At 42.3% G+C, this 25,676-nt stretch overlaps 2 protein-coding genes across 2 annotated transcripts; one reads left to right on the top strand and one right to left on the bottom strand.

Annotated features, from left to right (window-relative positions):
• The first annotated feature begins 1,157 nt into the window (after positions 1–1,157).
• Positions 1,158–20,903, top strand: LOC762715 (thiosulfate sulfurtransferase-like). The gene is made up of 3 exons (XM_030986314.1): positions 1,158–1,363; positions 19,360–19,988; positions 20,472–20,903. The coding sequence occupies exons 2-3, from the start codon at positions 19,376–19,378 to the stop codon at positions 20,771–20,773; spliced, it is 915 nt and encodes a 304-aa protein (XP_030842174.1). The 5' UTR covers positions 1,158–1,363; positions 19,360–19,375; the 3' UTR covers positions 20,774–20,903.
• Positions 9,434–13,024, bottom strand: LOC105440823. Its single transcript, XM_030986307.1, has 2 exons — positions 12,518–13,024; positions 9,434–12,126 (listed from the first exon to the last, which is right to left on the bottom strand). Exon 2 carries the CDS (start codon positions 11,797–11,799, stop codon positions 10,432–10,434), a length of 1,368 nt encoding a protein of 455 aa, XP_030842167.1. The 5' UTR covers positions 11,800–12,126; positions 12,518–13,024; the 3' UTR covers positions 9,434–10,431.
• Positions 20,904–25,676: the final 4,773 nt, after the last annotated feature.

Genomic DNA, 25,676 nt, shown 5'->3' with positions numbered 1-25,676 from the left:
TTCTTGACTTGTTTTTCATTCATTTGCAGATCATGGAGCGGATCTCAATCACTTAGATCAAAACTCTTTAAATTGAATATTGAAAAAAATATCATTGTACAGTTTCCTTTTGGGAGTCAAGTATTTATTGTATTCTTTTCTTAACAAAAGAATGTAACACATAGTGCAAAACATATTTGTTTGTGTTGTATAACATTATATTGTTACTCGTAGTTTGAACTAGTATCATTTTATGTTGTGGTGTATTGGATTGAATTTATATATATCAGCGGAGCTGAATTAAAATCCCCTTTGAGGGTTAAAATGAGAAAATACTGTGCTTGATATTGTTACTTATGGTAAGTAGATGTTTCATTGTGATTGCAGTAAAAAATTGAACATCATCATCTCTCTCTCTCTCTCTCTCTCTACCTGTCTCTCCCTCTCAGACACACTCTGTCTGCCTCTCACTTTCACTCTTTTCTCTCACTGCTTTATCTCTTCAATCCTTCTTGCTCTTGACCTCCCTTCCCTTTCTAGTAATATCTTAATTAATATAATGTCTATTTCTTCTTATTGTCTACTTAATAAATATTGAATGATGGTACATGATGATATAATGGTTATTAATGGTAGAAGTATGTCATTCTTTCTGCTTTCACATTCCCTCTCTTCCTACCACCCCCTATCTCTCTCTCTCTCTCTCTCTCTACCCCTCTCTCTCTCTCTCTCTCTCTTTCTCTCTCTCCTCCCTCTCTCTCTCTCTCTCTCTCTCTCTCTCTCTTTCCTCCTATCTTTCTCCAGGTTCTCTCTCGTATATATATGTCTGGCTTTCCCTTTCACTTTCCTCTTGAAAAGTCTTTCTGATTTCTCGCCTTTGACCCCTCCCCCTTCTCTCTCTCTCTCTCTCTCTCTCTCTCACTCTCTTTCTTTTTTAGTCCCCGCGCTCCATTTCCTTTTTTCTTAACCTTGATTCATAAAGTGTAATGTATTACGATATAGCAGGGTAACACCTCCCTGGATAGAGTAAACATGCCCTGGTATAATAGTCCAGGCCATTATTTTCCCAGGGATATTTTCATGATGGTCACTCGAGTCCAAAGTACCACCTTCATTTAACAATAACTATATGCCAATCATCGAATCTCGATCCAGAAACACAATACTACAGAATCATTCATATACCTATAGGTGCACGCATGTCGTTGAAAACCACCTTGTATAGGTAATTTGTACATTCTTTTGTATTCGTATTTGCATTTGTATGAGCGTCATGCCCGACGGACCTGGTGCGCTTTAGAAGCACCCATTATTATTATTGTGTATCTCTTAAAATACGAGGGATTGATAGCTGGTTTGGTATATCGTCTACACTTGCACAGTGGTGAGTACATCATATTTTTAAAACGTGCATTTAATTGTGCAGCAATAAAATAAAGGGGTGCTAGCTAGCTAGAGCGTCGTTAGGGAGACGGATATAATAATTCGTCCCTATTTTCACGAAGTGACGGTAGTCATGAGGAAAATCGTAATGCAAAGTGAATGCGATTTTCATTCACTACCGTCACTTCGTGAAAATAGGGACGAATTATGTGAACGAAATATGCTAGAGAACCAGGTCGTCGAGTGAGGTGAAGGCTATAGATGGGTCATGAAACAACTTATTTGTCATTGCCCTATATAGCTTTTCATTCTACCCCTCGCTCTTTTCCCTTTTTTTGTTTAATGCATCTTTCGATTTGGGGCCCGTGCCCATGCACGATGCCGCCCCCATCACAAGCTTCGTGCGCTATATACCGACAGTAAATATTTCCAACCAGTCAAGCAATATAATAAAGATCCATCAAACAGGCAAGGAACTGTAATTTGTGACTTGAGACAAGATAAAGTATGACAATTTGCCAGCAATAATAACATTTCTGACAGAAATTTTGAATGGGTATATTCCCTACCTCTCGATCGTGGTGACATCTAAGGATCGAGATTCGCGATATTTATGTACAGCATCTGAGAGGAAGAAGGGGGTCGCCGGAAACTATTATTGGAAGACAGCTGGGACATAGATTCATTCCATCCATTTTAAGGGCCATTGGAACGATTGGCACGTGTACGTCTATAAGCCGAAAATGAAATGCAATTTACAAGGCTAATGAGTGATTAGGGGAAGGGGGTGAGAGGTAGTCCAGGTATCTTTTCCCTCTTCCTTTCCCCTTCTCTCCTTTTTCACTTTTACTTTTTTTTTCACGACTGGACTGGGGTACACGTGACATGTGCCCCCGCGTCCCCTGTATGCTACTGTTGGAAGAACACAGAACACGTACGATCATTATTATAAGACTGTAGCGACAAATGTTACAGTGCATTCATTTATAATTCACTGGTATACATATTGTGTTTTTAATCCAAAATGGCCGCTTTAGAAGTCATTGAGAGTTCGAGGATTTGGTATTACGCCATGTCCTCAGAACTGGTTTTAACTCGATTTATTATATAACGATGTTTATTCATTAGTATGTTGATCACATGACCAATTAACATAGATGTTCGCGTATTTATTCATAAGTATTTAGATCACGTGCCTTATTAACATACATGTGCGCTTGTTTTGAACCAATCGCGCTGTAGTTGATTGGCGCTCTTCTGATTTTCCTGTGCGGGAATCAGTGAGCTGTTTTAATATTGGTATACACACATGCTGCTATTGTGTCGATTATTGTACCTAGAAAATTGTATCCAACGAGGATTGAACTGCTACGTCCCCGGACCATTCCCGGTGGACGTGCTCACCTATTTACATCTTGTACGTTTTGCAAGATATATTTTGACTCTCTCGATGTTCAACATTGACGACACTTTAATTCACCAGCAGTGAGAATAGAACATTTAATATGATCTAACGTTTTTCTCACCTGCATTATTGTTTGACAACCTTTTATCATCGACTTCATATATATTGTCTCGACATTTGATTCTTCGACCTGCATCGCAAGTCACTGAAGTTGATCTATTGACATTGACTGCATCATCATTGTATTCATCTGTTAACTGATTCATCATCGTTGTCTTCATCACCGTTGTCTTCATCATCGCTGTCTTCACCAGCGTCGTCTTCATCGTCGACTTCATCATCGCTGTCTTCACCAGCGTCGTCTTCATCATTGTTGTCATCATCGTTGTCTTCAACATCGTCTTCATCATCGTGGTATTCACCTAGCGTCGATCATCGTCTGCATATCCTACGCGATCGACAACCAGCTCGTCGACCACTGTTTTCGACTAGCTAGTTTCTACATCTACCTAGAACTTGAAGAAGATCTAGATCTACTTTGAATTCCACTCCAATGACTCACGTAACGTTAATTATATTGTGATTTATGCTTTGCATTGTTTATCATTGTGAGGCCTTATTTTGACTGACTGAGTGCCTGTTGTTGAGTGCGTACGCTTACTAACACATATTTTACATGTTTATAATTGCACTAGTTCTAGGCCTATGCCTGGTCTACTGATCTAGATCTGCTATAGTCTAGATCCACCGATATATTGTTGTATTCTCGTGTTGTGCATTCCGTACACATACACAAGTAGAGATTTGTTTAGCGGTTTCTTGAACCACAATATTTCGTGCCTATGTAAGTAAATCTAAACGCTGTCTAGCTTAGATTTGAGTAGTATTTTCTTGACTGTTATTATTCATGCAGTGTGAATGATATTTAACTGACTTGTTTTAGTACTGTTTTAAGTTGTACTGAACAGCTAGACTCCTGATATTTCGAGACTTGTATTCAGCGGTAATCATTAATACCATAGTGACTAAGTTGAGTCTCCTTTACATTAATGTGCTGTTGGAAGTTATCTATGTTTGATTATTAATAGTAACTACCAAGGGCCTAGTGATACTTGTCTGTCACTGTTGAGATAGACAGAAGAGGTTTCTGATAATTCTGTAATCATTGTATCTTATGTGAAATTATAGAATATAGAACCAGTTTTTAACCATAATCAATTTGTCTGGATGTGATCATTTATTAAGTGTTTTCTTGTCTGGAGGGATACTGCTTTTTAGTAGTTTAATTAAAAAGGGGAATTATGTGGGATTACTAGTTAACACGCAACATAGTCCATACCCCATGTAGTTTTCAAAATTGGTGACCCCGACGTGATCCCCCTGAGATAAGAAACATTTAGTTAGATTACCTTTGCTTATTAATATTTTTTTTTACCATTAGATAATCACATTTCTTACTGATACATTGAATTTAGTTGTGTGAACAGTGGGCGTGGCGCGGCGTCATGACTGAACCCAATACTCTTCAGCACCAAGTTGCTGCGCTCACGAAATTGGTCAAGGAATTGACCGCCACTATCGGTTGCATGCGGAGCCGAAGCAGCAGCATGAGCAGCATGAGCAGCAACAGGAAGCGCGACTCATCCGGCTATAAATCAGCGAGCACTTCTGAAGTTTGCTGGTATCATGAGAAGTGGGGTGACAAGGCTCACCAGTGCCGCCCGCCATGCACATATAGCAAGCCGGCGGAAAACAACTAGGCCAGGAGGTGGGCGCGACACCCCTCACTGGCCCTCTTCGTGACGGTCGCTTGTTCTATGTCACAGATAGAGATTCTGGGACACGATTTTTGGTCGATACGGGTGCCGCGGTAAGCGTAATTCCTGCCAACACCGCTGATAAGAGGCACCTTATGCCACTCGTTTTGCAGGCTGCAAACAAGACGCGCATATGCACATGTTGAGATTCAGAAAATTGTTGAGATTCAGAAATGACAACAGCTAGGGAGTCCAACGTAAACTTTAGTCTTGCATTTATTCACCAAAGAAAACACAGCCCCTGTACAAGAACAAAATTTGAACGAAATATAATTAGCATATAGCCTCTGGAGCAAAATGTAATAACAAACAATTCATGGTTTCATTTGCTTTCTTCCATTAAACAGAACAAATTAAAGTGTAAACATTGCAATAGTTTCCAACTCAACACGAGTCATCAATTAATACATTATTCAATTTTCAATAATAATTCTTATTATGTGCAATATCATGAAAGGTAGCTTAACTGTTTTAATTGTCTGTAGCAGTATAGTTGCCATAATTAATTAGAACATATATAGGACAGAAGAATATTGTACATTTTACATCATTTCGTGCAATAATCGGTTTACAATTGCATGTATATTAGGTCATATATATATCTATACACAATAGAGCCAAACTCCACTCACCGGCCAATACTATAACGACGAAGCAACACTAACGCTATATGCTGTCGTCCGACCCCTGATCATAAACAAAGCTTCCACCTTATTGTAGAAAGTGTAGTTCATCAAAATAAGGAGATTTCACCACATGCAGCCATGAATTGTGATCTGCCAGAAGTAAATAACAATCTCCATTAGCAGGCACAAATTAGTGCTTCTCTCCTCTCTCTCCAATCTACAATGTCTCTCTGTCCCTGCTATAGCAGCTCTGGGTGCACAGACCCCGAACAAAAGAAAATCACTCATCCACTAAAACTTACAATAGGATCCCCAATCATGCCTATAGGGTATCAGTACATTGGGCAATACAGGTACCCCCAAAAAGGCGGGAAAGTAAGGCTATTGTCTGATGAGGAAGGGGGGGGGGTAGCTTACATTGTAGACTGCTCCACCTACAATTCCTTATACACTAATGCACCAATACACTATAATACATTATGGCATAATTACCTCAACATTCCATATTACAACATATTCCCCGCAATTAATGTCATAATGTTTGATAAAAATGATACATTATTACGAGCGAAATTCCAAATCGTCACCTTTCCCCGCAATTAATGTCATACTGTTTGACCGAGATTTTAGCGATACATGAAAATATAAGCAATGAAAATCTTTCTATAATACACTTCCCCGCAATTAATGTCATAATGTTTGACCAAAATGTTTTTCAGTAGTATATGAAAATACAAAACAATGTTCTTTAAAACATTATGCATAGCATTAATAACACATCACATCTTAATCTGACAAGTAAATATTTAATTCTTGTCTTCAAATTCAAAACTCTCTTCTTTTTTTTTTTTTTACTCTTGTAACGCCGATATTGGAAGCCGCAGTGGATTTCTATGCTGGCCTTTAGTTACTCGATTAGACCTCCTACGCGGTACCTCGGGACTGGGGTTCTCAAGTTGAGAGTTGTCTATCTCATCAGGTACTATATCTCCGCTCAGATTGAGAACGTCATCCGTACCATTTTCTTCATTCTCAACATTTGCTCCGTCGTGGTCATTTCCCTCATCTGGAATATATTCATCGTCACGAATGTCTACTCGCAGGTTGTTCTGATCCCCTGGAATATTCATCGGTCGATCCCACAAGAAAGTGAAAGAGGGGGTGTTCTCTTCTATAGGACGAGTCGAGGGGTGTTGTGACGTGGTATGGTCACTTCTGCTTTCCTGAACAATATGAACTGGCATCTCTTCACGTGGGTCTGGAATCAGCAACCTTCTGTTCACTACTTTGGTTGGTCCTCCTAACATTGGTCGAATTTTGTAAACGTCACCCGTGTCATTTACCGCCGTGATTATGAAGGGATCTCTCAACACTTTGTCGTCAAGCTTGTGTCGACCCTCAAACGCGCACTTCTTGATCAGTACCCGGGTGCCAATGCTTAGTGTGGAACTCATTGGTAGAGCATCATGTCTGATCTTTTCACTTCTCAAGATCGCTTCCATGTTTTGCTTAGCAACCGTATGAGCATGTTGTAGCGACTTCGAATGCTCTGTAAGAAAGTCCTCATTCCAGTCTGCTTCGCTATTCCCAATTAGCTGGTCGATTGGTGTGTGCGGCTCTCTCCCATACAGGAGACGGTATGGCGATAGCCCTGTTGTTCCATGAGGGGTGCAGTTGTATAGGAAAACCAGCTGGTGGATCAGCCCAGGCCACTTTCTCCGACGATCTGGCTCAAGGGAACGAATCATGCTGCATAACGTTCGGTTGAACCTTTCCGTTTGTCCATTGCCTTGTGGATAGTACGGTGTGGTGTGTGTCTTCTCAATTCCGTACAGTTTGCATAATTCTCGGACAAGAGAGCTCTCGAAATTTCGTCCTTGATCGGAGTGGATACGTAGTGGAGCACCGTAGTGGACTATCCAACCATCGATTAAGGCACGTGCAACAACTGCTGCAGTCTGGTTCTTGCAGGGGATTGCTCGTGCAAACTTGGTGAATGCATCAGTGATTACCAAGACATCCTCGTATCCACCTTGACCCTTATCCAATTTCAGAAAATCGATTGCGATCAGTTCTAGGGGCTTGAATGCCAGCAAGTGTCGTCTTGGAGTTCGTATTGTCGGTGTTGGCGTCTTAGCTGCAATGCAGGCAAAGCACTTCTTGATGTGTGCTCTCACATCATTACACATTCCTGGCCAGAAACATCTTTCTCGCAGGATTGCTATGGTTCTGTTTATCCCTTGATGGCCCCATTGGTCATGAGCCATCTGTAGCATCTTCTCTTGGAGGCCTTTGGGAACTAACAACTGTCTTCTCTGTGGATGTTTGGAATCTGGTGGTCGTCTGTACAATACCCCTCCACAGTCTTTGAGGTACATGCGTTCTTTCATCCAGGACTTTGTCTCTCTGTTCTCGCTTTTCATTTCATCCTCTGGCTTCCATCCATCTCTTATGTATTGTCTGCAAGCTGACAGTGCATCATCTTGCTGCTGCAGAATCTCAAGTTTCTCTGTGGAATATGATGGGTATACTTCAGGAGCTGCCCGAGGTGCTTCTTCTGGCCCCTGATCACTGTTTACTGTAACTTCCACTGGTAAGACAGTAGTTACTGTCAGAGCACCGATCATCTCTCTCACCTCTTGTTCATCATTGCCAGGACAGCGGCTGAGAGCATCAGCACATTTATTGAGCTTGCCAGGGCGAAATCTGATGTCTAGCTGAAAGGGTGCTAGCTGGGCTACCCATCGTTGTTCAGTTGCCCCCAGTTGGGCGGTTTGAAGATGGGCCAACGGGTTGTTGTCTGTGTAGACGGTACACTTTGAACCTATCAGATATCCTTTGAACTTCTCTACCACCGCCCATTTCAGTGCTAACAGTTCAATCTTGAAGCTGGAGAAGTCCGGGTAGTTATTTTCAGCTCCACGTAGACTGCGGCTTGCGAATGAGATCGGGTGAAGGTGACCTTTTTCATCTGCCTGTGATAGACAGGCACCTAGTCCTTTGAGAGAAGCATCGACCTCGAGAACAAACTCTTTTCCAAACTTCGGATAGGTTAGCACTGGAGTTGAGGACAGTCTTTCTTTCAGTTTTTGAAAGGATTCTTCTGCTTTGTCTGTCCACACAAACTTTGGATCCAGCATAATCTTCTCAGGCTTCCTCTTTCTCTTCTTTTGCGACTTCTGTCCGATTAGTGCATGAAGAGGAGCTGTCAGTCTTGTGAAGTCAGGGACAAACCTCCGATAGTACGACGCAAGGCCAAGGAAAGACCTCAACTCTGATCCATTCTGGGGTGTTGGCCAACTCTTGATTCTCTCCACTTTGCTTGGATCGACCATCACGCCCTTCTCGCTGACGATGTGTCCTAAGTGGGCAACTTCTCCCCTGAACAAGTGACATTTCTCTCCTTTCAACTTTAGACCATGCTTCGTCAACCGGGCAAAAACTTCTCCAAGTCTTTCCAAATGTTCCTCAAAAGTTCTAGAAAATACCAACACATCATCGAGGTACAGAATTAGTTTTGTGAAGTTCATATCACTGAAGATCACCTCCATCACCCTCTGGAAGGTGCTTGGACTGTTGCAAAGACCTTGCGGCATTCTCTCAAATTCGAAGAGTCCCCATGGAACACGAAAAGCGGTCAAGGGCACAGAGTCAGGATGCATGGTGATTTGAAAGTACCCATGAGACAGATCCAGAGAAGAGAAGTATCTAGCCCCATCCATGACTTCCAGGGATTCATCAATTCTGGGTAACGGGAAAGAGTCTTTCACTGTAATCTTGTTCAATTGTCGGTAGTCGATACATAGGCGTAGGGCTCCTGATCGTTTTCTAACTAAAACGACTGGGCTTGCATATGGGCTAGCAGACCCCCTGATGATCTTTCGTTCAAGCATGTCTTGCAGAAGTTCACGAACTTCTGATGTCTCGTTGGGGTTAATTCTTCGATATGGCAGGCGTATTGTCTTGTCAGAGGTCACCTTTATCTCATGAGGGATAAGATCACACTGTCCCAAATCAAACTCATCTCTGGAAAAAGCTGCTTCATGATCTGCTAGAAGTTTAGCAATCCTAGATGCCTCATGATAGTCCATCCCACATAAGCTGAGGCCATGAGGAAGCAATACTTCTGTTCCATCAGTGAAGGTAAACGTTTCCTGTGTAGTGATATCATTTGTTGGTTGGGTTTCTCCTCTGTGTTCGAACTGGCCAACATTGTCGTCATCTTGAACCGATTCTGTTGTGGCAATCATTACATTACAAACATCCACCTCAAGTTGGTCCTCTCTGTTTTGAAGATGAACTTCACTTCGTTCTTCTACTTGCACAGCAGATGCCACAATTGAGTGAGGTGGTAGGATGAACTCATTTTTTCCAGCATTAATAAGGAGTAAACGTAACTCTCTATTCCCGGTAGCACAACCTTCAATCACATGAACTTGAGAACTCTCCAGCTTAGTCAGATCCTGGATGAACCAGACACTTGACTCATTGGCAGCTTCACCACCTTGAGAGGACTTCATCGCACATTCTACATGTTGTATGGTCCTGGCTGGCAACACTACCTCCAAGGCACCCGTGACAACCTCTCGTATTTGTGCATTGTCCACTCCTTTAAATTTCAAGCAGTCCTTTACTAACTGGAATTCTTCTTGAGTTTCCTCTGGTGGAAAAAAAGCTCGTAGTGCATTACATCCCAATAAAATTGGGAAGTCTTTTTGTCTAGCTCCACAAGACTCTCGGTTCACGATAAGGAACCCGACGGAAGCTTCTTTGCCGTTCAGCAAAACTCGAGTGCGGATAAAGCCTTCTACAGGAACCTTTGTTGGACCCACCCCAACAATTTTTACCAGTTTTTTCAATGGGCTGACATCTCCTGCTGCTTCCTGAAGCTGCGAGTGAAATACGTCTGAGGGTATTATCGAAGCCTCTGCTCCAGTGTCTAAGACGCAACCAATTTTCACGCCGGCAACTTCTGCTATTGCGGTCGGACTTTCTGAAACCAATTCTGTTTCGCTGTCACACATTATTTCATCTATTGTCAGCGCAGCTTCTTCCAAAGTGGTCTGTCTGGAATGTGCAAATCTCGTTTCTGTGTCAATCTCCCTCTTGTCTGTTATAGGCGTGTCGGCTTGTAGCTTATGGGAGCTTTGTCCCATGGGCTCTTCTGTCTTGTCCTGTTGTTCATTGTCCCCTGCTGTTTTGCCCTCAACAGCAGAGGAAGCTAGTTTTCCGCCTGCGGGGTGACATCCTGGTGAGGAAGGTGACGTTGGGTGGCATGTGGCGGGGATGGAGCCTGATAACGTGTTGCAGGCAAATTGAAGTTATCCTGGTTCCTGGTACCCGACTCCTGACTCCAAGCAGGAAAATCATAATTCCTCTGGATGGCATGTGGCTGGGATGGAGCCTGATAACGCGTTGCAGGCAAATTGAAGTTATCCTGGTTCCTGGTACCCGACTCCTGACTCCAAGCAGGAAAGTCGTAATTCCTCTGGCTTCTGGGTCCATCCGAGAAGTTGTAATTAGAAGCAGCAGCGGGGAATATGTTGGTAGGCATATGTGTCATGTTGGGACACTCCCTTATAAAGTGTCCCTTCTGACCACAATGAAAACATCCACTACTCACCCTCCTTCTCTGAGGTTTGGCATTTTTCAATCGTGTAACCTCCCCTCTCAGCTGTTCTAGTTCAGTCATAATAGTTGTCTGTTGGTCTACCATCTGTTGCAGAAGATGTGCAGAATCTGATGTGACCACCCGTCCGACCTCGACGTCCGCTTCTCTGATTCTGGTACGCTGAGCTGTTGGAGACTCCTGGAAAAGCTGGAGTGCCTCTGCTCTCATCCTATTGAACCCACTGGGCCCATGAGTTAATTGGATGCGTCTCAACTCCCTCCTGACCCAAGCCTCACGTGCGCCATTTACAAATTGGTCACTCAAAGCTTTGTCTTTTAATTGTGCCAAAGCTTCACCTTGGGCTTGAGTGATTGCTGCCTTCTCCAGCTTTATGTATAGGCGTATCAAGGCCCGGCTGAAGTCACAAAGCGATTCCCCTTCTCTCTGTACGCGGTTATGGAACTTGCTGCTCAACGACTGTGTATTTTCCTCGTAGCCAAAACATAGTTTAAGACATGCTACAACTTCATCAAAATCACGTCTTCGGGATTCACTAAGGCACATAATTTCCTCCCTTGCCGGTCCTGCAAGGTGATCTACAAGAAGTCTGGCCTTACTGCCCATTTCCATGTTGTGTTGAGCAGTGATCTCATAGAACTCCTCAAGCCATTCCGATAGTGCAATGTCGTTTGCGTGTTGTGGTATTCCCCTAAACTTGGGCAAGTTGCTCTGGAGAATGCTCTGTAGCCCAATGGAACGACGAAAGAACTGTGACAGCATGTCCATGTCTGAAGGTTGCTCCCTTGGTGTCATAGTAGGTCGTGTGGATGATGCTGTCGACGTGGTAGTTGTTGTTGTTGTTGTCACAGTTGTTGTCGTAGATGTAGGGGCCATTTTCCTGCACTTAAATGTGTTAATTATGAAATTCAACAGGAACAATAATATTTCACAACAAGCAAACTTAAACGAACAAATCATCAATCATGTGTATCATTACATGAACATGTTCTTCAAATTCATTAATGGTCACAATGTATCTGACCGAGGCTGTTGAATGTTCACTGTCTGTCCAATGTTCACTTTTGCCTCCGGACGTTGCTGACACCAAATATCGCCAGCCGACGACGTCACGGCCGCAAGAAGTTGGAGGTTGGTCAGTATCCGTGCAGATGATCTCAGTCCAGTTGTCCCTCGCCGTCAGTCATCCCACTTCTGACACCATTGTTGAGATTCAGAAATGACAACAGCTAGGGAGTCCAACGTAAACTTTAGTCTTGCATTTATTCACCAAAGAAAACACAGCCCCTGTACAAGAACAAAATTTGAACGAAATATAATTAGCATATAGCCTCTGGAGCAAAATGTAATAACAAACAATTCATGGTTTCATTTGCTTTCTTCCATTAAACAGAACAAATTAAAGTGTAAACATTGCAATAGTTTCCAACTCAACACGAGTCATCAATTAATACATTATTCAATTTTCAATAATAATTCTTATTATGTGCAATATCATGAAAGGTAGCTTAACTGTTTTAATTGTCTGTAGCAGTATAGTTGCCATAATTAATTAGAACATATATAGGACAGAAGAATATTGTACATTTTACATCATTTCGTGCAATAATCGGTTTACAATTGCATGTATATTAGGTCATATATATATCTATACACAATAGAGCCAAACTCCACTCACCGGCCAATACTATAACGACGAAGCAACACTAACGCTATATGCTGTCGTCCGACCCCTGATCATAAACAAAGCTTCCACCTTATTGTAGAAAGTGTAGTTCATCAAAATAAGGAGATTTCACCACATGCAGCCATGAATTGTGATCTGCCAGAAGTAAATAACAATCTCCATTAGCAGGCACAAATTAGTGCTTCTCTCCTCTCTCTCCAATCTACAATGTCTCTCTGTCCCTGCTATAGCAGCTCTGGGTGCACAGACCCCGAACAAAAGAAAATCACTCATCCACTAAAACTTACAATAGGATCCCCAATCATGCCTATAGGGTATCAGTACATTGGGCAATACAGGTACCCCCAAAAAGGCGGGAAAGTAAGGCTATTGTCTGATGAGGAAGGGGGGGGGGGGTAGCTTACATTGTAGACTGCTCCACCTACAATTCCTTATACACTAATGCACCAATACACTATAATACATTATGGCATAATTACCTCAACATTCCATATTACAACACACATATGGGCAGCGTGAGCTCACAGTGTGTATTGGGCTGCGGCGTTCGTTTAAGTGGTCATTCATATTGGCCGATGTTTCGCAGCCTATCCTCGGCGCAGATTTTTTGAGGCATTACGGCTTACTAGTGGATTTGCGCACCAACCGACTTTGGGATGCCACCACTAGTCTGTCCGTACATGGCATCGCCTCCGACTTACCGTCGCTGAATCTCACAATAGTGCAAGTAGACTCCGATTCTGTCTACAAACGCTTACTTGCCGAGTTCACGGAAGTAACTCGGCCCATGTTTAAGAACTGTCCGTTGAAACATGACGTCACACATAGAATACTCACAACCGGCCCACCAGTTTCGGCACGACCTCGACGCTTAGCGCCGGACAAACACAAGATCGCTAAAGACGAGTTTGGCCGGTTACTCGATTTGGGCATTGTCGAGCCCTCAGACAGTTCATGGGCGTCGCCGCTCCACATGGTGCCAAAGAAGTCAGGCGGTTGGCGACCATGTGGCGATTACCGCGCTCTTAATCGCGTGACCGTCCCGGATCGCTATCCCATTCCGCACCTTCACGACTTTGCCGCACAGTTGCGAGACAAGTGCGTATTTTCCAAAGTTGACTTAGTGCGCGCATATCATCAGATCCCCGTACACCCTGATGATGTGAAGAAGACCGCGCTGACAACCCCTTTTGGGTTATTCCATTTCCGACGCATGCCATTCGGACTACGCAACGCGGCGCAAACCTTTCAAAGGTTTATTGATAGGGTCGTCCGTGACCTGCCATTTGTATTCGTGTATCTTGATGATATTCTTGTTGCCAGCGAGAATCCCGAACAGCACGAGACTCATTTGCGCCAGCTGTTCACAAGCCTCCGTGATTATGGAGTAGTAGTGCATCCTGACAAATGCCAGTTTGGAGTCGAAGCACTAGACTTTCTAGGGCACCATGTGACTGCCCAGGGCGTCTCCCCGATGGATGACAAGGTCGCGGTAATTCGCAAATTTCCGCGCCCTACCTCGCTACGCCAGCTGCGCCGGTTCTTAGGTATGGTTAATTTTTACCGCCGATTTATGCCTAAGTGCGCATCCTCGCTGGCCGCCTTGACTGATTTGCTGCGCAAGCAACCTAAGCGCTCTCGAAAGGCGTTAGATTGGTCCCCTGTGTGCGACTCTGCTTTCGCGGCTGTCAAAGAGGACCTCGCGAACGTCACGATGCTTACATACCCGTCTGTTGAGCTACCTACAAGCCTCGCGGTAGACGCTTCCGATCTAGCCGTAGGTGGTGTGTTACAGCAACTCCATGAAGGGGAGTGGCGACCGCTTGCGTTCTTTTCTCGCCGCCTCAAGCCTCCCGAGACTAGGTATAGTACCTTTGGTCGAGAGCTGCTAGCCATTTACCTCGGAATACGCCATTTCCGATACTTCTTAGAGGGGCGTGATTTTTTTGTTTTTACAGACCACAAGCCTCTTACCTTCGCACTCAAGACATCGCCCGATCGACATTCCCCTAGGGAAGCGCGGCAACTCGATTACGTGTCACAGTTTACCTCCGACATACGCCATATTCGAGGCGTTGATAATCAGGTAGCTGATGCACTTTCTCGCACCGAGATTGACTCAGTGCAATTACCGAACTCGATTAACCTGCGTGTAGTCGCGACCGACCAAGTCGATGACGTTGAGCTCGCTGCTCTGCGCTCAGACACGTCAACCTCGCTCAAATTTGAGAAGGTCCTCCTTCCGGAAGGGGACGCGCACATTTGGTGCGACATGTCCACAGGGCATCCGCGGCCGTATGTATCGGTAGCGCACCGTCGATCGTTGTTTGACAATCTGCACAATCTCGCGCATCCGGGCATTAAAGCTTCGCAAAAGCTTATAGCGGCCCGTTTTGTGTGGCGGGGTATGAACAAGGACATTTGTACATGGGCGCGTACTTGCATCCCATGTCAGCGCGCAAAGATCCAACGTCATACGCACTCACCGCTTGGCACTTTTGCCAACCCCGATGCCCGTTTTGCACACGTTCATATTGATCTTGTTGGGCCACTACCGCCCTCGAAAGGGCACATTTATCTGCTGACTTGTATCGACAGGTTCACCCGTTGGCCCGAAGCGATCCCGATAGCAGATGCCACTGCCGAGACAGTAGCCATAGCTCTAGTGGAGAACTGGGTAGCTCGCTTTGGAGCACCAGCCACGATTACGCATGATCGAGGTCGTCAGTTTCAAACTGCGCTTTTCACTGCTTTAGCTAATTTGCTCGGTTGTCGGACCATAGCCACCACGGCCTACCACCCGCAGGCCAACGGTATGGTGGAACGGTTCCATCGGCAACTTAAGGCTTCTCTCAAATCTCAACCCGAGCCAAACCGTTGGCAAGAATACCTTCCTCTGGTCATGTTGGGTATCCGCGCAGCTATTAAGGAAGACATAGGAGCTTCCGCTGCCGAACTCGTCTACGGGACGGCGTTGCGTCTTCCAGGCCAGCTGATAGTGCCTACGCGACACGATACTGTTGACCCCGCGGACTACGTCCAACGCTTGAAGGACCATATGTCTGTTTTAGCGCCTACAGCGACACGTAGGTCGCCACAGACCAGTTTTGTACATAGGTCTCTCGATACTTGTACGCATATTTTCTTGCGTATCGATGGTGTCCGTAAGCCATTACAGCCTCCGTATTTGGGTCCGTTCAAGGTTCTCAAACGAAACCCGAAGTTTTTCGTTATTGAGCAAAAGGGCAAGCATGTTTCTGTAAGCATTGATCGACTGAAACCCGCATTTTTGGAAAGCGTTTCGGCTAGGACTACCGCGGCTGACGTGCCTCTAGAGGGAGAGCCTACCGTCTCCTCCCCTCTGCGCACAGCACTTCGCGCAACCTCTGCGCCTGCTCCTGCACCTGCTCCTACGCCTGCTCCTGCTCTGGTGAAATCGCAACCTGCTGCGCGTGTCACACGTTCAGGCCGCCACGTCCACTGGCCGGAAAGGTACGTTCAGGTTCACTACATTGAACGTGTCGCATAAATAGTGGTTATTTTCATGTATATTAATGTATTTTGTACATATGTTTCCTTTATATTTTTAATTGTGTATTTTCGCCCCTCGGAGCTTACGCAAGCTCGGGTCTAGTAGGGGGGTTAATGTAGCGACAAATGTTACAGTGCATTCATTTATAATTCACTGGTATACATATTGTGTTTTTAATCCAAAATGGCCGCTTTAGAAGTCATTGAGAGTTCGAGGATTTGGTATTACGCCATGTCCTCAGAACTGGTTTTAACTCGATTTATTATATAACGATGTTTATTCATTAGTATGTTGATCACATGACCAATTAACATAGATGTACGCGTATTTATTCATAAGTATTTAGATCACGTGCCTTATTAACATACATGTGCGCTTGTTTTGAACCAATCGCGCTGTAGTTGATTGGCGCTCTTCTGATTTTCCTGTGCGGGAATCAGTGAGCTGTTTTAATATTGGTATACACACATGCTGCTATTGTGTCGATTATTGTACCTAGAAAATTGTATCCAACGAGGATTGAACTGCTACGTCCCCGGACCATTCCCGGTGGACGTGCTCACCTATTTACATCTTGTACGTTTTGCAAGATATATTTTGACTCTCTCGATGTTCAACATTGACGACACTTTAATTCACCAGCAGTGAGAATAGAACATTTAATATGATCTAACGTTTTTCTCACCTGCATTATTGTTTGACAACCTTTTATCATCGACTTCATATATATTGTCTCGACATTTGATTCTTCGACCTGCATCGCAAGTCACTGAAGTTGATCTATTGACATTGACTGCATCATCATTGTATTCATCTGTTAACTGATTCATCATCGTTGTCTTCATCACCGTTGTCTTCATCATCGCTGTCTTCACCAGCGTCGTCTTCATCGTCGACTTCATCATCGCTGTCTTCACCAGCGTCGTCTTCATCATTGTTGTCATCATCGTTGTCTTCAACATCGTCTTCATCATCGTGGTATTCACCTAGCGTCGATCATCGTCTGCATATCCTACGCGATCGACAACCAGCTCGTCGACCACTGTTTTCGACTAGCTAGTTTCTACATCTACCTAGAACTTGAAGAAGATCTAGATCTACTTTGAATTCCACTCCAATGACTCACGTAACGTTAATTATATTGTGATTTATGCTTTGCATTGTTTATCATTGTGAGGCCTTATTTTGACTGACTGAGTGCCTGTTGTTGAGTGCGTACGCTTACTAACACATATTTTACATGTTTATAATTGCACTAGTTCTAGGCCTATGCCTGGTCTACTGATCTAGATCTGCTATAGTCTAGATCCACCGATATATTGTTGTATTCTCGTGTTGTGCATTCCGTACACATACACAAGTAGAGATTTGTTTAGCGGTTTCTTGAACCACAATATTTCGTGCCTATGTAAGTAAATCTAAACGCTGTCTAGCTTAGATTTGAGTAGTATTTTCTTGACTGTTATTATTCATGCAGTGTGAATGATATTTAACTGACTTGTTTTAGTACTGTTTTAAGTTGTACTGAACAGCTAGACTCCTGATATTTCGAGACTTGTATTCAGCGGTAATCATTAATACCATAGTGACTAAGTTGAGTCTCCTTTACATTAATGTGCTGTTGGAAGTTATCTATGTTTGATTATTAATAGTAACTACCAAGGGCCTAGTGATACTTGTCTGTCACTGTTGAGATAGACAGAAGAGGTTTCTGATAATTCTGTAATCATTGTATCTTATGTGAAATTATAGAATATAGAACCAGTTTTTAACCATAATCAATTTGTCTGGATGTGATCATTAATTAAGTGTTTTCTTGTCTGGAGGGATACTGCTTTTTAGTAGTTTAATTAAAAAGGGGAATTATGTGGGATTACTAGTTAACACGCAACATAGTCCATACCCCATGTAGTTTTCAAAAAGACTATTATGATTCATAACAGTCTTACTAGTTTTTGAAAAAATCACATCAAGGGCAATTTCATGCCCTATTGTATATATCCCATAGAAATCATGTTCGGATTACGTAATACGTCGTATCATGTTTGCACATTTTAATAGGTTGACACCAAGGCTAATTGAAATTGCCCAAGTTATATTTTTGTGAGTATGTATAGTTGCGATCGTGTAGTAGAATCACCCCTAGCTCGACCCGATATTACGGTATAATGCTTAACCCATTATGCCCTACCATCATTCTAAGAGTTGTACTCCAGTGGTTTAGACACTTGACAGGAGATAAGAAAGTTCCGCATCATCATAATAATAATAATAATAATAATAATAGTGGGTTCTTGTATATATATATATATATATATATAGCGCTCATGTCAGTCAGATTTGACCCTACTGGCGCTCCCGATTATTACCCTGGATTTAGCACGGCTGCCATACGGCGCTCTAGCATTTCAATTTCAAGGAATAAATTCCTACCAGGTACCCATTTACTTCACCTGGGTGGAGTGTGTCAAATGTAGATCAATGTCTTGCCAAAGGACATTAGTGCGGCGGCGGCACTCGAACCGCGGACCTTGTGATCGACAGTACGGCGACGCATCCACTCGACCACAATCCCTACACTGTCTTCTTGCACAGCACTGAATTCCTGTCAAACGAAGAAATGAATACAACGTACATTATTTTATTAACATGTAAGACAATGCATGGAACTGTCCCAGTGTATATTTCAGACAAGCTGACCCCATAATAATCAGAGAAAATTTGCGATCATCATGTAAAATATCTGCTTGAGAGCTTGAACACGTTCTCTACTTGTCGGAATTTTTTTTTCTTTCTTTCATGAGGCATCCGTTTCCAGCCTAACCGCGATCACGATGGCGGTCTCCTGTGTTCTCAAATTTATCTCTTTAGTTCAATGAACAATATATCCGTTATACTTGTTTGTATGCTTTGTATTATGGTTATTGTATAATATTATTGGACAACATTTGCTATGTATGTAATACTTATGTAAACATGTATAACCTTGTATTTGTTATTTGAATGCAGAAATAAAGTCAATCAAACAAACAACACTCCCCGGGGAGCCGAGCGTGTGAGTTATCATAATGCAGATTATCAATTGAATCCAATAACCGGGGTAATAAAAATGACAATGTAAAGAATTAAGTAATATTAATATTATTATCATATCATTATCATTACTCGAAGAATATGATGACGAATTGTCGTAATAAGTACAATTCAAGTAATTGATACTTCTCATGATATTGTTGTTTATATGATTTCAAATTCAAAATATTCAACATCCCTTGACTTAATTCATCTTAATGTACAATAGCGTATAGCGGAACACCATGACGTCATCGGAGGGGAAAGTCCCAGCCTTGGTGAGCACGGAGTGGTTGGCTGAAGCTCTGAGGACGCAGAAGACCCCGGATGGAAGACCGCTTCGAGTCCTTGATGCGACGTACCGACCCGGTCCTGCGAGCGCAGGCCGGGACGCCCACGACAAGCAACACATTCCAGGCAGTCTCCACATCGACCTCGACCAGCTCCGCGACAAGGACACCACCTACTACTACACCATGCCTACCCCGGAGTTCTTCGCCGAGTTCGTCGGGAAGACCCTCGGGATCGACAAGGACACACACGTGGTCATTTACGAGAACGAACTGTTCTACAAGATCATGTCGGCGCCTCGGATCTGGTGGATGTTCCGCTATTTCGATCACGGTGTCGTGTCGGTGCTCGACGGCGGGCTCCAGCAGTGGATAGCCGAGAACCGAGCGGTGACCGATGAAGCGACGCCGTCACCTAAGCCGGCGACTTTTAAGGTGACGAAGACGCGAGCTGAGATCTTTAAGAACTACGATGACGTCTTGCAGAACGTGAAGGAACCCAGTTTCCAGTTGATGGACAGTCGTCCCGTGGACTGGTATGATGGATCAATGCCTTCCGCTTATCCAGGTAATGTCATTATGCCCCCCCCCTCTCTTTCTTAGTCCCATTCTCCCTTCCATCCGTGACCCTCTTCCCTTATCATATTATAATATAGCAGCAGCCTTCCTTTCTGTAATATATCTTTATCTCATTAGCTCAACATTTTTGTCATTACATAATTGTGGAAAATTAACAGGAGCAAAACTTGTAGATGGTAGTCGTTATATGCCGATCTACATACGGCTATCTAGGGTTCTTTAATGCAGGTTTCAATAAGAATCAATGTATTTATGTCTAATTAATAATTTCAAGAAGAAAAATTCCCATCCGAAGACAATTTTGATAGCCACGTGCATCTTCATTTGAATCGTGCGAACGTTAGAGTGACGTATTGCATAACCTGACAATGATTTCTGTAGGTAGTAGGCTAATGAAATAGTTCTTGAGCTGATTTCTCGAAAATGTTTACGACCGTGTTAATCAAGGTTTCATTTTACTTTATTTACCCAGGTTTAAAATTAGGCATCATGAAGATGGCACTGAACATCCCCTTCCCCAACGTCCTCCTCGAAGACTCCACCAAGTTCAAGTCAGCCGATGACCTCAGGGCCCTCTTCCAGTCAAATGGCATTGACCTATCACGACCTTTGACCTCGACCTGCTTCGTCGGGGTCACCGCCTGCATCCTGGCCCTAGGGGCCTTCGTGGTCGGGAAGGAAGACGTGGCGGTGTTCGACGGGTCGTGGGACGAATATTCCCAGAGGGGTCCCGGGGATTCCATGACAATTTATGAGGAAAAAGTCAAACCTTGAAGTATCCCTGATATACCGTCATCCTAGGCAAGCGTCGCTTATGATGGCGCTCTCCTGCACTTTCCCACAGATAGTTTGGATACTACTTTAAATTCATAATACTATAATGATAATATTCCGCTTTTATATAGCGCCCAATACATCGATACAACGATGTGACTATATAAGCGCTTTACAGATATAATATATTACCCCGGTCATCGGATTCAGGTTTACCCGCACACAATGTATGCACATTTCCCCTCGCTGGGGAGCATACCTGGGTGAAGAGTAGCTAGTTGCAGGTAAATATCTTGCCAAAGGATAATAGTGTCGTGTCGGGATTCGAACCCTCGACCTTCGTATCTCCAGTTAAGCGCCTTAAACCACTCGACCACGACACTATAGAAATAGAAACATCAAGTTTTTCATAATAATAATAATAATAATAATTGATTCTTATTGAGCGCTACTACAGACAAACTGATCAGAGCGCTATACAACAGAAAAGAGACATACAAATCATAACAATTAAACAAGGAACAGTAATTAAGATATTATGAACAAAAAGAAAATTTAGCTACTCAAAATGTACATTATGGATTCAAGATGGAAAGAGCTGGGTTTTAAGTTTCTTTTTGAAAGTGTCTTCTGTACTACATAGGCGGAGGTGTTGTGGTAGAGTGTTCCAGGTGGATGGTCCAGCATAAGAGAATGAGCGTTCGGCTGCCTTGGTGTTGGTGCGTGGGATCAGTAATAGTGTCTGATCGTTCCGTGAACGCAGATAATATCTGGAAACTGGAGGAGTAGTAAGCATGATAGACAGATAGTGTGGAGCAGAATGCATTAAGCACTTGTACACTAAAAGTGCTAGTTTGAATTCAATTCGCTGTTTGATGGGAAGCCAGTGTAGTTGCTTCAACAGAGGAGCACTTGGCTCTCTTTTCTTTGCACCAAGCACCAGACGAGCCGCTCGATTTTGAATTTTTTGAAGTCTTTTTAAATCCCCGGCATTCACATTTGCCAGAAGGGAATTACCGTAATCAAGCCTGCTCAAAACTAGAGAACGTACTGCATGACTACAAGCTTCACCTGTAAGGTACTTTCTCACATGACATATGTTTCTCATATGGAAATTGGCCACCTGGCACACTCTACGAACATGTTCCGACATTGACAAAGTCTGGTCAAAATAAACACCAAGATTTTTAACAGTTGTTGATGGATCAACAGTGGCGTTTCCAATCTGCAGGCTCAGATCACCTGAAGGGCGGAGTCTGCTGGATGACAGAATGATGATTTCCGATTTGTCTTCATTAAGTTTCAGCATATTGCTTGACATCCATCGACTCAACTCGCCTATACATGTTTCCAACCTATTGCAGGCTTCATCGAGACTAGCTTGATTGCGTAAATTGCGTAAATTCATATTATGTAAATCGCATTTTGACATGAATTTATCATTGTTTGCATTTTGTATTATACCTTACGTGTTATACATGTTCTTTCTTATTCAGTTATTGTGTTTTTAAACATGCAGAAATCAAATCGAATAAAAAAAAATATTCCATCATGTCCATAAGCAGATAGGCAGTGATATAAGATTTTTATTTGATCTTGATGTAAACGATAATCATTCAGTTTGACTTGAATCAGTCTTTAACATTAACGTTCGAGCACAAATTTTGTCGGGGAGCCGGGGGGGGGGGGGGTGAGGATAAAATTTCCTGCCGTAATAATATACCGTGCGAGCTAGCTAGCAAAACAAAAGGAAAGAAGATAGTTCCTTTTCGTGAGCATGCGAAATTGTAGGACAAATTTAATTAAATTAAATTGAATTGATTCGGTTTATTGCAATAAAAGAACATGCAGCTGGACAGCTGTAATTGCTCAATTTACAAAGTCAATGTACAGCACAATAAAATATGGTCAAAATATGAATGACTAAAACCTACAACCATTAATCATGTATAATGAAACAATAAATCTCTCAAATATTACATCAAAATCGAAATATATTACAAATATTAAAAACTTTAAAAACTTCTGTGTCATCAAATGTTACAAAGAAAGGAGAGAGAGAGACGGAACTAAAAAGAGGAAGAGAAGGAAGGAGAAAAAAGAAAAGTTGATCAGAGAATATACGAAAGATTGGAGGAGAGGGATAGAGAATTAGGACAGAGTTGAAATTGAAAATTAGAAAGAAAGGAGAATGGTACAGTCTTGAGATATTTTCATTCAAAACAGGACAAAATAAATGCGAGTCTCTGCCAAGTGCCCCTGAAGTTGTAGTATGTATAAAAACAAAAAAATAAACACTTTGAGTACATAATATATTAACCTGAGATATCAAAATGATTAATATATCAAACCTACCTCACGCCTACCCGACGGGTGCTCGAATGATTATTGTAAATTTTAACATTCTCGGGGGGGGGGGGGGGCTAGTGCCCTGCCCCAGCCCCCTTCCCGTCCCCCGCCTTATATTATACTTCTATGTATTTTAGACATAGGCCCGTTCATATTCACATTTCAGTCAATCTGTGCGAGGCCACGAGAAGGCTTGTCCGTCGCTCATAATAGGCACTTCAATACTTGTTTTCCTCGATTACGACGGTCTCTTCCATACTTTAAAAGTAACAATTAGATTAAAAGTCCTTATTATGATTATGATGGTTCTCATTCGATTTAACGGCATATTTATGGTAACTTGAGACAAGAACCTTTTTTCTTGCGAAACCATTTTCTTCTAATGCATATTTATGTGCATTTTGAATATTGTACCAATCAAGTTTAATCCTTAATAGTTATATTAAATGAACGAAAAATAATACAAGAAGACCAAATGTTCATATGCACGCGACATGATTATATATGCTCTTATTTATTACATCTTGCAGAAGACAGAAGATTATATTCTTAAAATTCTTAAAATATTAACAGCCTTTAGATAAAGCCCACTATAATGTTTAGCTGTTATCGACCAGTTTTCGATGTATATAAATAGACCTATGATGCCATATCGTTCTTCAACTATACTTGATATTTGGACGTGCTTCGCTTTCGCACCGATTTAAACCTGCTACTTGGTTTGTATTGTTTGTATGATTTCTCCAATTGAAATGAAAGTCATTAAACAAAATTATCTTACAAGTTCCTTGAAGTAGTATGTATACGTTTCTAACCCTGGGAAAACTGAGCCATAATACAGATACGAATTTATATTAATATCATGTAAAAGGGCAACATGTGTAACCATTTCCAGTCAATAGCGGATCTAGGATTTGGGGCGAGGGTGGAGCACATTTCTTTAAAAAAGTGCCAAGAAGACATACAAAAGGAGGCTATCATCTGCCGTGGGGAACAGGTTTGGGGGAACTTTAGTCTTTTTCGTTAGTTGGTGTTTTAAGGTTCGCAAAGGGGAACCTTGCGGGGGTGGGGAAGTTACTCGTGCCTCTTGGATCCGCTAAAGATTTCGATAGGTTTTACCCGCATCATCACAAAATCAAAGCTGTTACCGAGCTCTATTAGGCGTTAAAATAAAGATGTCGTATTGCCCTTTGCGACCCCACAATTTAGAAATCTACGGTCGGCTTTTATTTATTTTTTTTTTTTTTTTACTATGTCCTTTTTGCAGCCAACATCAAATTCTGTAGAACTTTGCAGGAATTATGAATGTGTCATGCATGTCCTATCTGTGAAATTTAAACGTTAGCAGTGGCTTTGTATTCATTATGCAAGGAAATCCGTTTACTTCTAGATTTCCCTGTCAGACACTTTTGAGTGACTGACTGACATCTTTTTTCTTTGGTAATTACATACATAAAATGAGCTGTAACAGATACATGACCATTTGTCCACATCAATAACCTACTACTTGTAACAGCCAAAATTAAACTGATTGAATCTTTGTGCAGCACAAAATATACGACCATTCGGCCGGTACAAGGGTCTGAAAATTAGACTATTACTTGGGTGATTGCAATCACTTATGTCGATTCGACAACTATCATTGGTCGATATTTTCCCACAAAAAGCCTTTTCAAACCCTTTTGTTTTGAGGGAAGTTCTAAAATAAGTATTTTAAATGCCGTTGGAATTTAACGTTTTCATTTTATTTACCTGCAAATGGGACAAAGTAGTTTTATTCAAAACTGAGAAATATCAGCCCATAGAGCAGAGAAGAAAAAAAAGATTGCCGAACGACCGACCCATGTTTTGGCACAATACAACCCGGGAATACAATATCTTTTTGTTTAGGCCTTAATATAGTTACCACGTACTCGATCGCGCTTCAACTAGGCCTACGAGTATATTTAGTTTGTTGAACGACACTGCTTTTTGTTTATAAAGAAAATGACTAATGATGCACCTATAAATATACCTTACCTGATAATACTCGGTCTCTCGATATAATACACTGGTAATGACATTCGTTTAATATTTAGTGATGTATTTTTTTTTACTAACAATTCCTCTTTCTCTCTTTCTCTCTCTCTCACACACACTCTCTCTCTCTCTCTCTCTCTCACACTTCCTAACTGTCGCCCGCTCTCTCTTAATCACTCTTCTCCACCCCCTCTCTCTCTTTCTCTCTCTCGATCTCTCTTTCTCCTTCCTATAGAACGGTTAGTTTACTAACGTATTTCATTTTATCTTTGAAGTAGGCTATATATTCCGTTTCTTGCCTATTTCTTGCACGAAATCTACTCCCAATGACGTACTGAGAGCTTGCCAAAGGCTCACCGACATAGCAATAGCAATAACACAGGTTTAAGCCACATTTCACCCGTAGATGTTAAGTGTGAATTTAGTTATTCGGGAGCAAGGGATTTCGGTATTAACATCCATCGATTTAAACAGGTCTACATTACTAAACTTACTATGCTTTAAATCAGTCGTATTTCATACCTTAATCCTTTTT

This window comes from Strongylocentrotus purpuratus, unplaced genomic scaffold, assembly GCF_000002235.5.
Source record: "Strongylocentrotus purpuratus isolate Spur 01 unplaced genomic scaffold, Spur_5.0 spur5_contig_837, whole genome shotgun sequence".
Taxonomy (NCBI): Eukaryota; Metazoa; Echinodermata; class Echinoidea; order Camarodonta; family Strongylocentrotidae; genus Strongylocentrotus; species Strongylocentrotus purpuratus.
This window is presented reverse-complemented; position numbering and strand designations above follow the sequence as displayed.

Bases quoted from the DNA above. Each gene is read 5' to 3' on its own strand.
- LOC762715 (XM_030986314.1), top strand. From the start codon at position 19,376: ATGACGTCATCGGAGGGGAAAGTCCCAGCCTTGGTGAGCACGGAGTGG. The intron at 19,989-20,471 runs GTAATGTCATTA...TTATTTACCCAG, and splicing joins AATGCCTTCCGCTTATCCAG to GTTTAAAATTAGGCATCATG.
- LOC105440823 (XM_030986307.1), bottom strand. From the start codon at position 11,799: ATGATTTGTTCGTTTAAGTTTGCTTGTTGTGAAATATTATTGTTCCTG.